Here is a 14,611-nt window from a genome sequence, read left to right as displayed (position 1 = left end):
GGTGTCATGACCACTGTGCATTTGGGTCACAATAGAGTGGGCTTTAGACATAGGAATTTTCCATCCTGGACAAAATTCAGGTTTGTAACATTCCTTGAAGGTTTAATGACAAAAATGTTGTTTGACTACGATTGTTTTTCAGGCAATAAAAATGAGTTTCCAAGCTTATGATTACAGGAGCTCATTAGACAAGGTAAGTTCCTGAGAACAGTGTTTCTAATAAGCATGAGCAGCTTAGCTCAGGTGCTGTTCATCAAGGCCTAATGGGCGTCTCTGAGACTGTAGAGTGGTGAGGGAAAGCTGTACCACCACAGCTGCTACTTTACATGTACAAAGGTTGTAGGAATTGGGAGCTCTGCTTTCTTGACTCTGACTTTCCAGATATCATACTGATTTCAGTACAAAACTGGCACTGGAGGCCGGGAGAAGAGGTGAGGCAAGGAGAGTGACAGGCTGGCTGAGAGGACACAGCTCTCAGTGGTGTGACAGGGTGCCAGCTGTTGTTCCATATAACCCGTTGATGTGTGGATTGGGGGATTATTTTTACTAGACTAGTTTTTGCTTGGCGAGTAATTAGGGAGTTTATTGTGATGCTGCTTAAGGTCACCAGAAATTGCACAGGAAGGACAATTTTAAACCATCACGTCAGGAACTGCCCTCAGAGGAGAAACCCAAGGGGCAACGCGTAACACAGTGGCCTGCCTGGGATGAAGAAGTCACAAAAGGAAAATGTGGAACTTAAGCTGTGTGTTGTTTTTATTTAAGCTCTATAGAGATACAGGGCATGAGGCAAAGGTCATAGAATAACAGGATTTTAAGGGGTTGGAATGGACCTTAAAGAACATCTGGCTCCAAACCCTCTTCCATGGGGCAGACACATCTCGTAAGACCACGTTGCTCAAGGCCTTACTCAACGCGGCCTTGATCCCTGCCTGGTTTGGGACATCACTACAGGCTCCCTGCTCCAATGTCCCACCACTCTCACACAGAATTTCCTTCTAACATCTAACCTTAATTTCCCTTCCTTCAATTTGTACCCATTTTTCCTTGTCCTATCACTACAGTACCTGACAAACAACCCCTCTCCAGCTTCCCTGGAGGCTCCCGAGATGGATGGATGCAGTTGATGGTGTCACCTTCATAGATTAATGAAATGTTTTGACTTGGAAGAGATCCACAAGGATTATCTAGCCCGTTAGTGCTGTACAGCACATTCCCAGGAACCACACTATGTGCCTTCCTTGGACACAAGAGCTGCTGGCAGGCTGGGGAGCAGGACGAAGGCTCCTAAGCTGCTCTACTGTGCACATGGGAGCCGCATGAGCAGGCAGCAGGTAGATAAAGCTATTACATTAACGCTTCAGAGCGGCTCGGCGACCATCTGGTGCCGCAGGGGAGCGTGCCTGCGTGAGTCTGTGCGTATCAGTGCGTGTGGCAGGCCGGGTCAGGGCTCCAAGACGAAGCCGGCACTGCGGCCGGGCCGGGCTTGGCCCCGCCCGGAGCGCCCGCGCCCCCTGCGCGCGCCCGCGGCGAGGGGCGGGGCCGCGGGGCGCGCGAGGGCTGCGGCCGCGCGGCGCCCCCGCCCCCTCCCGCGAGCCGGTGCCCCCGTGACGCCGCGGCGGCCGCGCAGGCGCAGCAGCGCCCGCAGCGCCTGTTGTATCCGGCCGGCGCCTTTTCTCCGCTCCCCGCCTCCTCCTCCCCGGCCGCCCGCCGCGCCCGCCCAGAGCCGCCGCCGCCTCTGCCGCGCGCGGCCTCCCCTCCCTCCCCGCGGTGTGCCCGGCCGGCGACGCCTCCGATCTCCCCCGTGCGCCCCATGAAGCGATGGCAGCGGCCAACTTCGGCAAGATCCAGATAGGGATCTACGTGGAGATCAAGCGCAGCGATGGTGAGCGGGCCGCGGGGGAGGAGGAGGGGGGGCGGCGGGGGGGGGGGGGCGGCGGCCGCGGACACCCTCCCCCACCCGGTCCCCGCATCCCGGCCGGGCGGTGCCGCGCGCGCGGGGCGCGGGGGGCGGGCGGGGCCGCGCGCGCCGGGGCCCATTGTGTGCGCGGGGCCGGGGCGGGGCCACGCCCGGCGCGCGCTGCGGTTGTCAGGGGAGCGCGGGCGGGGCCGGGGGGGGGCCCGGCGGGGACCCGAGGGGGACCCGAGGGTGGGGCGGGCACCGGGACGTGCGGGGTGGCCTTGGGTGAGGGGTGGGGTGGGGTTTCGGGCGTGAGTCGGTGGGAGGGGAGCCGGGGAGCTTTTGGCAGGGAGGTAGGAGGGCCTTCGGGGAGGGGATGAGGTGATGGAGAGAGGGAGAGAGGGAGAGAGGGAGGGAGGAAAAGCCTTTCGTTCGAAAGGGGTAACTTCTTGTCTGCTCCGGTGCTCTGAAAAATGACACAACGGTAATGCCCTGACAGGAATGCCTTTGGACGTTTCCATCACTTGGCAGAAAGCATGATGTTGTTACTTCAGATGTTCTTTGTGATTAAAATGTAGGAAGAGTACTTGCTATTTATGCCCGTGAGTTGTAATTTCTCCACTGGGGATCCAGTGTTTCTCGTCTTGCCCAGCTTCTCCCGGTGGGAGGATGTGTGATGCTGTCTGGAAATACATGTGAATCAGGGAGGCGTGTGTGACAGGTTTGGGGTGCTAACTCTTCATATTTGTCTCTGGAGATATTCAAAGCCCACCAGGATGTATTCTTGTGTAACCTGCTCTAGGTGACCCTGCTTTGGCCGAAGGGTTGGACTAGATGATCTGCAGAGGTCGCGTCCAATATCAGCGATTCAGTGGTTCTGTCTTTAGGAGGCAACTGATATGGGACGCTGTCTGAATCAATGGCAGGTCACTCATGACTTCAGCTCTTAGATTTGAGTGGGAATATGTAATCTCTTCTCAGCCTCTGTAAGGTCTGTGAAACCTGCTAAACTGAGGTGGGGTTCTGCTGTGATTTTCTGGAAAGTTTTTGTTGTTTTGTTTTTTTTTGTTGTTGTTTTGGTTTTTTTTCCCTGGGATCCAGAAGCTTGCTAAAGAATAAACAGATGTTTCTAAGCGAAGAGAGATGTGGAGGTCCAAGACTCTGAAGCTAGCATGGTTCTGTCATGAAGCAGGAAAAAAGCAGTCAACAAGCCTTATGCAGCTTGTCTTTCTTGTGTTCCATGCTGCAATTCAACCCTACAATAAAATAATGGTTGGTGTTGGCTGGACACTGGAGTACACCCAACCCCTCAATTTGTGCAAAATGCCTTGTCTGCCACGTGAAGAATCTGATCGGTCTGGCAATTCTTTGCATAACTCCTCTGGATCTCTCTCTGAGGTTTCAGAAGGCCTCACAGTAGGAACTTTTTCTGATGTCTTTGTGAACTCCTAAGAAACATTACTGTTCGGTTTGTATTCCTCTGGAAATAAGGCATGAAAATGCTTTGCTGCTCTTGTTTTCCACTCTGTAGGGTTCTACACGCTTTTTAATACCAGAAGTGATTTTGATCTCAATATAACAATACTCTCAAATATAACAATGCTTATTTTCATTACTATTAGTAGTTTATATATTTTGCTGTGTTACTGTAAAAGGTGATGCAGCACATTAAGTATATTACTCATCTGTAATATGTACAAGGGGGATGTCTTCACAGCATTTGTCAAACTAGGGTTTAGAGTATTTGTGTTGAGCTGGTCCCTGTGTGAGCAAGATTGCATTGTTGTAGTTAAGTGGTAGGTCCTGGTTATTGTGAGGTGTCCTTGTTTTTCTTTGGGACTTGAAGAGATGTCCTTTTCTGGCTCAGGCTTTTGCAGTTAAGAGTCATTCTCTTCCCATTAAACTGTAGGAGAAACTGTCCTAGGTATGTGGAAGGAAGCATTTTGAGGGATATTTGGAAGGACAGCCAGCACTAGTTTACATTGCCTCATAGAAGGTAGTTTCCTAACCTGAGCTGCAGTTCCACAGCGGTGGAAGTTAGTCTTGTTGCTGCTGACAAGGTGAGGATCTTGCTGCTTGTCCCTCTGTCAACTGAGTTGTTCCTACAGACTCGCTGCATCCAGTGTGTCTAATGATCTTTTCTTCTGATTATTTAATATGTTAATTGATTATTTGATTAACTAAACATAATAGAAAACTTTTGGATGTGCTAGTTTTATGCGCAATTAGTATGTTCCAATAGCTTATAGAGGGATCTGTGACTCCAGTAGTATCCGTATGTAGAAAATATACATAGTCATGTCAGGGTGACATGGCAGTCTTTACATGTGATCTTCTGGATCTGCTCCCCTCAGAGCTGTATCCTAGGAAGAATCAGGGCTGCTGCCTATCGTATCAGCTGCTGTTGGCTGAGAAAGCACCATTAAAACTGTTAAGGAAACTTTGGGCGAGAGGAATGTGTTCATATGGGCTTTTCTTTTTACATAATATCTTGTCTGTATTGCTGTTTTTTTCTTAAAACTAAATATTGTTTCGAGAGGTAGATATAGTAATTCTTTAGGTTTTTCTTTTTTATCTGTTTAATTGCTGAATCCAGAGAAGAATAGCTCTACTTCGTTAGTGGGGTCAGTGGAAAAGTGTGTGGGTTTTTTCATCTATCTGCCAGTAATCTTAAATTTATTATTTTTTTTTTTAATAGAGAGTTTTATTGATTCCAGAGAACTACTTTTCTTTAAGTTAAAAGGAAAGCTCAAAGAAATGCATTATTTTGGTGAAATGTGATTGTTATAACTAAGAGCAGAACATTCTGGAAAAAATAAGTCACATATTCTCTCTTTTCGACAAGTTCTAATTAGCCTGAAGTGAAAGATTTATTGTAGGACTGAATAGAAAATGAATGTTGTACAAAAGAAAGGCATTATTAGAAGTCATGGCCAGAAGCACATGGAAACCAGTTTGGATAAAGCCCTGCATTTTCAAGTGCAGACGTTGCAGAGTTGCTTGCTGTTTTTTTCTGAGTGGGCAGATACCCTTATAACTGTTACCTACAATTGCAGATAGTGTTTCCACTTACAACTGGAATAATACTAATTATGTTCATGATTCCTAAGAGGTACTAAGTGGTCACCTAGTTCAGGTTTTTATAATAACTTCTGAAATTCACTGCTTGGTTTAATTTATGCATATTGCATAAAATATGACTTGGTAGTCTGTCTTGGAAATGGGAAAGAACTACTTTGTTTTAGGTTGCAAATTGCTGAGAATGGACTGTATTTCCACATTTGAAAAATGTGCCTTTATCACATGGAAGCTTAGGGCAGTTAGTGGGAAACCAGAAGGTACCTGCCAGACTCATGGTAATGATCCTGTCCAGAAGATGTGCCCTGTTGAGGTCTAAAGATGGGCATTTTTCTGTTGATGAATTCCCTTTACACAAATAGTAGCCTGCTGCTTTATGTGTGAACTTGCACCTGTGTCTACACTTCCTGTGCATTATCCCGGTAATGGTTACAAAGACCTGTATAAGTACTTGTAGAAAGAGTCTGTCACATTTTTTCTCCGTAAGTGCTGTCTTTTGCCAAAACAAGATAAATCACTTCTGCCCTGCAGTCCTTTAGTAGGTTAATTTTTTTTTTCTTTTTCTGTCCATGTCCTCCTTAGACTGTTCCTGTTCTCTCTGTCTTTGCCTATCTGAAATACTACCTAGAAAGGCAGAGAAATTATATATTTGCTCGTTTTGAAAGGGGGATGGGAGGGAGGGAGAGGCAAATACAATTCGGAGCTCATTGTGTCAGAAATAATGTACAAGCATGAGGAGAAGGGACACTTGCAGTTAGGAGACTGACTTAAGATTTGACTGAACTTTCAGGAAAGGAATTAAGGAACAACCATAAAATGGTGTAAACAGGAAAGATCATGACTTTATGCCTGTGTTTTTCGTAATATAGGAGTTGGAGAGCTGTCAGTGTTTGAAAATAAAAACTTGAAATTGTTAAAACAAGAATGGACTAGGTACAGTTATCACATGGAGCTTGTTACTGGAGGAGAATGAATCTAGAAGCATAGCAGAATTTTTAAGAAGGATGGTAGGAATATCAAGTTTTCCAATAAAAACTAAAAAACCAAACCAAAACAAGACAAAAAACCCAAAAACCAACCTAAAAAAAAAACCCACCAAGAAAACACCAGCAACTGTAAACAGTTTCTGTTCTTCCTGAGTCTATAGTTTAGATAGCCTCTTACTGATGTGAGGTAGGACGACATTTTGCCTATGGCTGTGATGTTTTTAACTGCCTACTTAAGGATTTTCTTCATTTGTATCTGGAGCAGCTGGAACTGGTCTTGGTAGGGGATAATCCGTTCTGTCCAAAAACTGAGTGGGTGCTCCTCTCTCCTTTGTCGTGTTTAAACATCTTGGCAACTGTTTTCACCTTCAGACACAAATGAGACTACATTTTAGCAACAGTCAGGGCTGTACTTTGTTTCTTTAAAACGCAACTTCTGTGGGGCTCATGTTTCTCCGAGTTGAGCGGTCAATAGCATCCTCTATTCTGTGTAGTCCGGTATCCTCACGTACAACTCCCATTAGCAAGAATGATTTTATAGCAGGAGAAAAGGGTTAATGATGCTATAAAATTTCTATTCAGGTTTGGGTAGTCACCCTAGTTTACAAGCTCTAGAGGATAGATTTAAATGGTAATGTGTTTTTACTCTTTCCTTTGGTGACATACATCTATTTGTTCCCTGTGATTAAGGTTTTTGTTACCACATTTAAATCATTTGACTCAATTACCTAATCCCTATGTAAGCTGTACAGACACAATGTGTCTTTGTGCTTCTGTAATAGCCAGAACACACCCATGGTTTCAAGTCTGCTGTTGCTGGTCCAGTGGGTCCATCATTTAGGCTTATCCGGTGTAGGGTCTCATTGTTACATCCAAAGTTTTTTGGGATTGTTCCCTAAGAAAAATTGACCAGGAGGATATATTAAATTTTCTGCCTCCTTTTTGAAGTCACTATTAATGCGTTCAGCTTTCATTAAGCTGTGAATTTTCATTGTAACTCACAGATTCTCAGGTATTTTTGTAGGCTTTCTGTATTTTGTGGAAATAGCTTTTTGCAAGATAGATAACAAGACTTGAGACCTATTCTTCAGAGAATCTTCTCATCTCTGTTCCATAAGTGTGCTGAATACAGCATTATTTGCTGGCAGCCTTTAGAGCTGTACATGGCAAATAGGATCACGCCGTTTGTATTGCATGTTTTCCACCCAGTAATCACGTTATGGGGATATCTTCTTTGTTTCTTTTTAATAAGTAAAATTATTGTTCTTTGCACCCATGCTCTGTGACAGCCTGTTGCCTGGGCCTAGTGTTGCTTGTCTTTTCTTATGGCTTTGTGCGTGGAAGGCTTCACTGTGCTGCTATGTCATGAAGCATCATTTTTCCCCTTGTAAAGGTGGGACAAGACAATAAATCATGGGGAAGAAGTCATACTTGACTGAAGAGTAATGTCATTGCAAAAGTGTCTCTTTCTGTTTGCTATAGGAGATAAACTAGCCTTTTGAGGTTTTTTTTTTTCATACACCCACTTACTGTGGAACAAGGTAGAGAAATGAGTGGAGTATTTACCAGGTGAGCTCTTTTCTCAGAGCACAAAATCTGTAGTGTATTTATTGTGTTGACTTGTGAAGTGTTCCAGTATGGTTTTGTGTGGTGGTGTGTTTTTTTTTGTTTTATTGTTGTTGTTGTTGTTTGGTGGTTTGGGTTTTTTGTTTTTTGGGGTTTTTTTTTGTGCTTGAGGAACAAGTAACAATGGAGTAAATTAACTTCATTGCTCCGTTGCTGTTAAGGATCTTCCTTTGTAAACATTTACTGCTTATATCTTAAAGTGGAATTTTTTTCCCCCAACTTTTCTTCCTGTCTTATATTTTGTTGGGTTTTCTTGTCTTCCTCACTATATTGCGTGACAGGATCTGAGATCAGGAGGAGAATGCTGTGCTCAACCCATGGTGACCGCTAAAGCGTGCTCCCTATAATTGTTCACATTAAGTGTATTCCATAGAGGAAAATAATTCACTTACTTTTGATTCATTAAAGGTTTGTTAACTTCTGAATTAGGTTAAATTTGTACCTAATGGTTAAATTTTATCTTAGGTTTGTATCTAATGTGATACAAGAAGTAAGATATGGAAGTTCACAGTGAAGACTATTAAGCAGTGTTTACATTGTCCAGTAGTGAGATTGAATACAAAATATAATACATGGTCAGGCCATGATGGTGTTTGTGATTTAAAATTGAGAACTTTTTAAGAAGACATTGGATTTTAATCGTCAATTTCTCATTATGGCTCTGTAGCATAGATAAAACTATTTGGAGGTGTATATGCTTTCGGTGTATATTTCCAGATGTAGGATAGAAGATTTTTGTGTAACTGCAATATGTTGTTTCATCTCTTCATCTATTTCAAAAACAAAACCAAAAAAAGCTTTCAGATGTATGAACAGTTCTTTTTCATAGCTTGGAATCTTGTGTGTGTTTTCCAGATTTATGTCTCAAGTATTTTTGGAAGTCTTTTTATGTTTTTGAAGATCCTTCTAACAACCTTTTAAAATATTTGCATGTAGTTGTATATTCCAAGCCTTTAGGTTTTATTGTGACTTGGTATTTGGGGTTTTATTTAAATTATTTTCAGTAGTGGACTGAATACAGACATAAAATCATATATTCCTAGCTATAGTTTTTTTGAGCAGTTTTTTCTAGCATTTGAGCAGATGTTTCCCTACTTAGGTAAGACTGTTAGACACTTTTCATAATTAAGTTAGCTACAGCTAGTTTTGACTACCAGGTTATTTAACTTAAGACTGCTTTTCTCTGCTGTATTTGGGTTAGCTTTTAATTTAGATGTCTTGTAGGGAAATGAGGAAGGGAGGGCAGGGAATTAAAACTATGATTTAGATATGTGATTGTCTAAATAGATTGTCTAAAACTGCTGTTAGCTATATCCTCAAACCCATTCATATTGTGTATGTGTGGGCACATGGGCTATTTTCTATTCCTGCCCTATTTCCTTTTCTAAAAACATTTACAGTTTTGTATTGCTTGTGGATACTTTAAAAAAAAAATCATTTAAAAAATGAAAATATTCTGTAGTGTTCCAAATATATATATATGGATGGGAGATTGACATGATTTTCCTACACCTTTGACTTCTGTAAATGGATCATTTGAATTCTGTATTAAGTGCTGAGCTGTGAGACAGTGTTGCCTGTGTCTGATAACCTGGAAAACAGGCTTTGATCATATCCCTGAAAGGTATCATGATAAGGTCAATTTTGACCTTAGAGCTTTCTCCTACCATTGATTTGCTGGAAGTCAGTGAATTCACCTACCAGTGATAAATGTTTTCCTGACATGGAGCCCCCTATGGAGGTAGAACAGGGCTTGAATGTTGGTCTCTTGTGCCATTCTTCTCCATCCCTGGTAACTGCCCCAAGAAAATGGAGTAATTGCTCCAAGGAAATGGTGAGATGTAGGTAGTAGTCCTCATTAAAAAGTATTCTGTAGAGCTTATTTTGCTGCATTTGAATTTGCTAGATATGTGAAACTAGGTTTTACATTTATTAGACAAAAGGCAATAAAGCTGTGTGGAAAAATGCATTAGGTTTACCTTTCCTGGATAAGGAAGCATATCAGGCTATGCTTATGTGTTTTTATTGATGTCTGTAGTGCACTGAACCATTTACACGAACAGCACATGCCTAGAAGACTTCTGATAACTCTACTATTACTGTCTAAATTCAGCTGTTTCTTGTTGCTAGGAACCCAAGTTAATTTTAGAATTGCTTAAATGGAGTAGGTAGTGGGTCTCAAAGACAACTCTGTGTCTAAACTGTGTCTAACCAAAACTTTTAATGATGGTTTTCAGAAATGTGAGTTATCAATTAGATTTAATTTAAGTAAGCCACTTGAGCAGTTTTTTACTTTTGTCTTTATTTTATTTTATTTTAATTGGATCTTGTTTAGCAACATTGGATCTGATACTGTATTTTGACTCTTGAGAGATGAATGTTACTTAAAAGGCTTGAATGTGGTAGTAGAGGATTTTTTTTTTTTTTTTTGCTTTATTCAAATAAATATGCTTTCAGAGTAGCTTAGTTTTTATTTAGTGGCAGTTCTTGTTCCGTCAGGCGTATGCTGGTTTTGGGTTTCCCAGGCTTGTAAAGGCGGCAGTCTGCTGCAGTTTCTGCCGCTGATGTAATGTCAGCACCGTGTAAACTAATTGGCTTTTCCCAGTCAGTAACAAAGTGACTTGTAGATAACAAAAAGTCTTTTACTTTGTTTTCATTTTTAGGAGTATGTGGTAATTCTGTTCACTTACTGGAATGTTAATTATTTCAAGTTACCAGAAAAATCATTGAAGCTTTTCAAAGTTTTCTAAGTTTGGTATTCTCTTGGCTATCATCAGGCACTCACAGATTCGTGTAATCATAGGTATCATAAGTGTATTATTAGTCTTTTCTGTTAATTGCCTTCAGTGAACAAGCACACTGGATATGTGGGTGGAGGGAGATAGACAGTGGGCTTTGTCTAAAACTTTCTCTGTAGAAGCGTGGCATATTTATGCCCTTGCAGAGTTGGCTGTAGAAATTTTGTTGCACAGGGCTGCACATTTTGCAGTCACTAAAATGTATTATTTTTATTCTGTAGCTAAACTACATATGGAGTTTGAGGAGTATTTCGAACTGATCTATAGAAGTGTTTGCACAACTGATCTGTAGAAGATGCAGAAATATATAGTGATGTGCTAATGAAGATCTCTGGCTCTAGTAAGAGGGCAGTGGAAGTAAATTCAGCTTGAGAAGCACATGAACACTTAGAAATTTTGAGTATTCAAAAAACCTAATTCCACTTTGAGTTATGTTTCCTTGTCTTCTGTATTTTAATGATTTGAATTTCAATGTAAATTTGGGCATTTTAGTACAATAGGAATTCAGGTGGTGATGAATAATGTCAATATTTTAATCATGACCAGATGATTTTTAAGTTATGATTAGCTTTCATCAAACACAGGAGAATTAAAATACTACTTAAAGTTTTCGTGTTGGTTTGAACTTTTAGAACCTTTTAAAGCTAAAATACAAGCTTTAAATTTGCATGAGAATGAAGTCTTCCCACTTTTCTACTGGCAACAGTTGGCAGCTCTGTAATGAGTTAAGTAACGGTACATGTTCTTACTAAATATAATTTTGTGAAGTAAAGGGGAAAAAAAGCTCCAATAAACAACAAACTGTTTGATGGGATGGGTCATGAAAAGCAAAGGGTACCATATGAAAATATCTGTAGAAGCTGCTGTTAAAATTTTCCTGTGTGATGTAAGAAACTATTGTTTTTAGGCATGTATGGTCAGCTTCAGAGAAAGTAGAGAAAAATCATCAAAAGGAGGTCTCTGCCAATTATTCAAACAACTAACAAAATGAAAAAGGAGGAAAGTGAGGGAGAAGACTGGCCAAGGCATGTCAATCTTTTGTAGATGATATCCACTAAACTATTTCAATCCACCACAATCTTAAATCCTGTTATTAAACAATTTCAACAACCACTAAACCCAAATGCTGTTTGAAAGACTGCGTAGGTTTAATACCAGCCAGCAACTGAGTACCACTGGGCTGTTTGCTCAGTCCACACACTTCCAGCCCTGGTGAGATGGGGAGGAGAATTAGGAGTAGGAGGGGAAAAAAAAACCCAAAAAAACCCCTGTAGGTTGAAAAAAGAACACTTTAATGATTGAAGAGTAATAACAATAATGGTCGTCGTAGTAGTAGTGGTGGTAAAAACAGTAATGTAATTGTAATGAAAGCAGAGACAACAGTAGGAGAGAGAGAGAAATAAAATGCCAAAAAAGGCAAGTGATGCACAGAAAAAGGTCTCACCACCTGCTGACTAATATCCAGCCTGTCCCCATGCAGCAAATTGGACCCTCCCAGCCAACTCGCCCCAGATTATATACTGGGCATGACATTCTAAGTATGGAGTAACAGTATCAAACAATGATTTGGGTTGAAAAGGACCGAAAAAATTACTCACTACCACCACCTCATCACTCCTTCCACTAGACACCTGGTTGCTCAGAGCCCTATCTAGTCTGGCCTAGGGATGGGGCATTCACATCTTCTCTCAACAACCATTTCCAGTGCCTCACAATTCTCACAACAAAGAATATTTTCAGAATATCCAGTCTAAACCCACTCTCTATGAGTCAAAGGCTGCTACCCTAGTCCTATCCCTACTTGCTATTGTAAAAATATAGACTATCCCTTTAGCTAGTTCAGGTCAGCTCTCCTGCTTATGGTTTGTCCCAAGCTCTTGTGCACCTATGCACTGGCAGAGCATGTGACACTAATATACCCTTGATGTGGGGAAAGCACTAACTAGCAACAACCGGAGTATAAGTGTGTTAGCAATATTATTCTCTTACACTGTAAAAAACACAGCTGTATACTGGCTGCTAGGAAGAAAGATAACTATCCCAGTCAGTGCTGTACCATGACGTACTTCACCTGAATCTAAGTTTGGTTACACATCAGAAATACAATGAAATTTATACTGAATGCAGAGGGCCTGGACCTGCAAAAGTACATTAAGAAGTATTCTGAGAGTAATTTTGAGAAGCAGTTTTAGAAGTTTACAGAAGCTGCCTGCAAAATCGTTCTAAAGGTGTCTGAAGAACTGCTGACTAAATGCACAAAAATATGTCTAATTATATTTAATAACGCTGTATTAAAAAAAAAAAAAAAAAAAAAAAAAAAAGATACTGAACTATTCCTGCAACATGTTTACAAATTATGAACTTATGGAACAGGTAGAAATGTTCTTATCAGAAATTGATTGGAAATCTTCACTTATGCATCATCAGTAAAGGAAAAATTTGCTAGAGGACAGCAAAAATAATCCTGTTAAACACTGATGTCTTGTTCAATTTGGATAAAGTCTGCATCTCTGCTTAATTTTTCTTAAATTTGAGAAGTAGAAAGGGTTGGTGTGGGCCATGGAAGGGACCAGCAGGCACTGGAAAACCTCGCAGGAGTTTTGGAAATGGGTAGATTATTATTGTTTTATTTAGGGGTTTCTTTATACTTTAAAAGGGATATTGCTGTGTGAATATGTGACAAAATTTTTACTTTATGAAAGGTGAATTAAAACATTTTCCTTCTCTCCTGATAAGATTTTTTGAAATTGGAGGAAGTTGGGGTTTTTTAAAATCTTCTGAAGTATTTTTGCATTTTGGGGAGATTCTTCAGTCTCCTTACTGCACAATACTTCCAGTAAGCTCACCACTTCTGTACAAAGTACACTAGTGAATCAGATAGGTGGTTCATTTAGCCTAGCAACTAGGGGCTATTCAGGGGTAGCTCATCAGCCTGATCTCTTTCCAAAGTCTTTGTCTGCCTCCACTGTCCAGAATTATATCTAGGATCTTAGAAGTACAATTTTGCTTAGTCGTAGCCATTTATAGACCTGTCCTAGCCATTTATAGTTGTCTCTGAATTTATTGAATACCTTTGTGACCAGACTTACACTACCTGCGTCTTGCAGACATAAGATCAAGAAGTTCCCTGCTTTCTGCATACAGAAGTACGTTACCACTTCCATATGTCTGTAAGTTATGCATTAAAAGACCACTCCCAGGTTTAGTGTTGCAGAATTTGGTCAATAATAGTTTTCACTCATTTTGTCCTTTATGGTTGTGAAGTGCAACCAAGCCCATCCTCAGTGTTTTCCTTAAAAGTGAACATTCTTTACCTGCTTAATATCCTCTTTCTCTTCATATTCTTTTTTTCCCTTCTCTAATTCTTTTTTGTCCTTCTCTAACCACCTCTGATTCCACTGCTTCTTTTTTGAGGTGTGCCATAGTACTTGGGATGTAAGTGTACCAAAGTGTTATTTATAGTTTGAAAAGGATACTCGCTTTTAAGTTTCAACAGCCTTTTTTGTCATTGCAGGTGCATATTTAGGCAATGATGTTTTGAGAGAGCTGTGACAGCTAAAGGTTCTCTAGAGTTGTAACTTCTAGTTCCAGATTCAGCATTATAAAGCTGTAATTAAGATTTGTTTTCTCTGGGTGTGTTATCTTTCCTTGAACATTTGTCTCGGATTGAGAGACAGGTGTCTGCTAAGGAAAGCAGGAGTATTTCTTGGAATGGAAAATATAAACCATTTCTCTCTGAATTATTCTAACTTTGAAATTAAGGGGATTTCAGGCAAAGAGATGAGAAAAGGAATAGGAGTTCTTTACTAGTGGGCATATGTGTAACAAGGTGAACAATCAAGAACGACGGCAGCGGGAACAAACGAGAGCAGAAAACCCCATAAAGTCTCTTCCCGCTCCTTAAGCGCTTCCCCTTCGCCGCAGTTCCGGTCACAGCCAGCAGGGGCGCTGCTGGCTGCCGGCCGGGCAGGGCTGCGATGACGCCCCGCGGCTGCAGGGGGCGCTGTGGCGCGGCTCCGGCCGTCTCCCTCAGGCGGCGATGGCGGACGCAGCCGGCGGGAGGGATGGGAAGGGGCTTCCTCTACAAACCCCCGGCGGCGGCCGATCCCGGGGCCCCTCTGGATGGCAAAAGGAGCTGCAGCAGGAACCTCAGAGCGGAACAGCAGGGCGGGATCACCCCGGGCGGCAGGCAAGAGGCAGCAGAAACTCCGCAGCTGTAGCCG

The 14,611-nt window shown here is 41.8% G+C and overlaps 1 protein-coding gene across 5 annotated transcripts in view; it reads left to right on the top strand.

Annotated features, from left to right (window-relative positions):
* The first annotated feature begins 1,744 nt into the window (after positions 1–1,744).
* KIF2A (kinesin family member 2A) overlaps positions 1,745–14,611 on the top strand; it is a 58,682-nt gene continuing 45,815 nt past the window's right edge. For all 5 annotated transcript variants that reach the window (XM_040089462.2, XM_040089460.2, XM_040089461.2 and 2 more), the window contains exon 1: positions 1,745–1,885. In XM_040089462.2, coding sequence (XP_039945396.1) covers positions 1,822–1,885 — 64 coding nt within the window. In that variant the 5' untranslated portion in view covers positions 1,745–1,821. The remainder of the gene's footprint in view (positions 1,886–14,611) is intronic.

The sequence above is a fragment of the Hirundo rustica genome, chromosome Z, assembly GCF_015227805.2.
Source record: "Hirundo rustica isolate bHirRus1 chromosome Z, bHirRus1.pri.v3, whole genome shotgun sequence".
NCBI lineage: Eukaryota > Metazoa > Chordata > Aves > Passeriformes > Hirundinidae > Hirundo > Hirundo rustica.
This window is presented reverse-complemented; position numbering and strand designations above follow the sequence as displayed.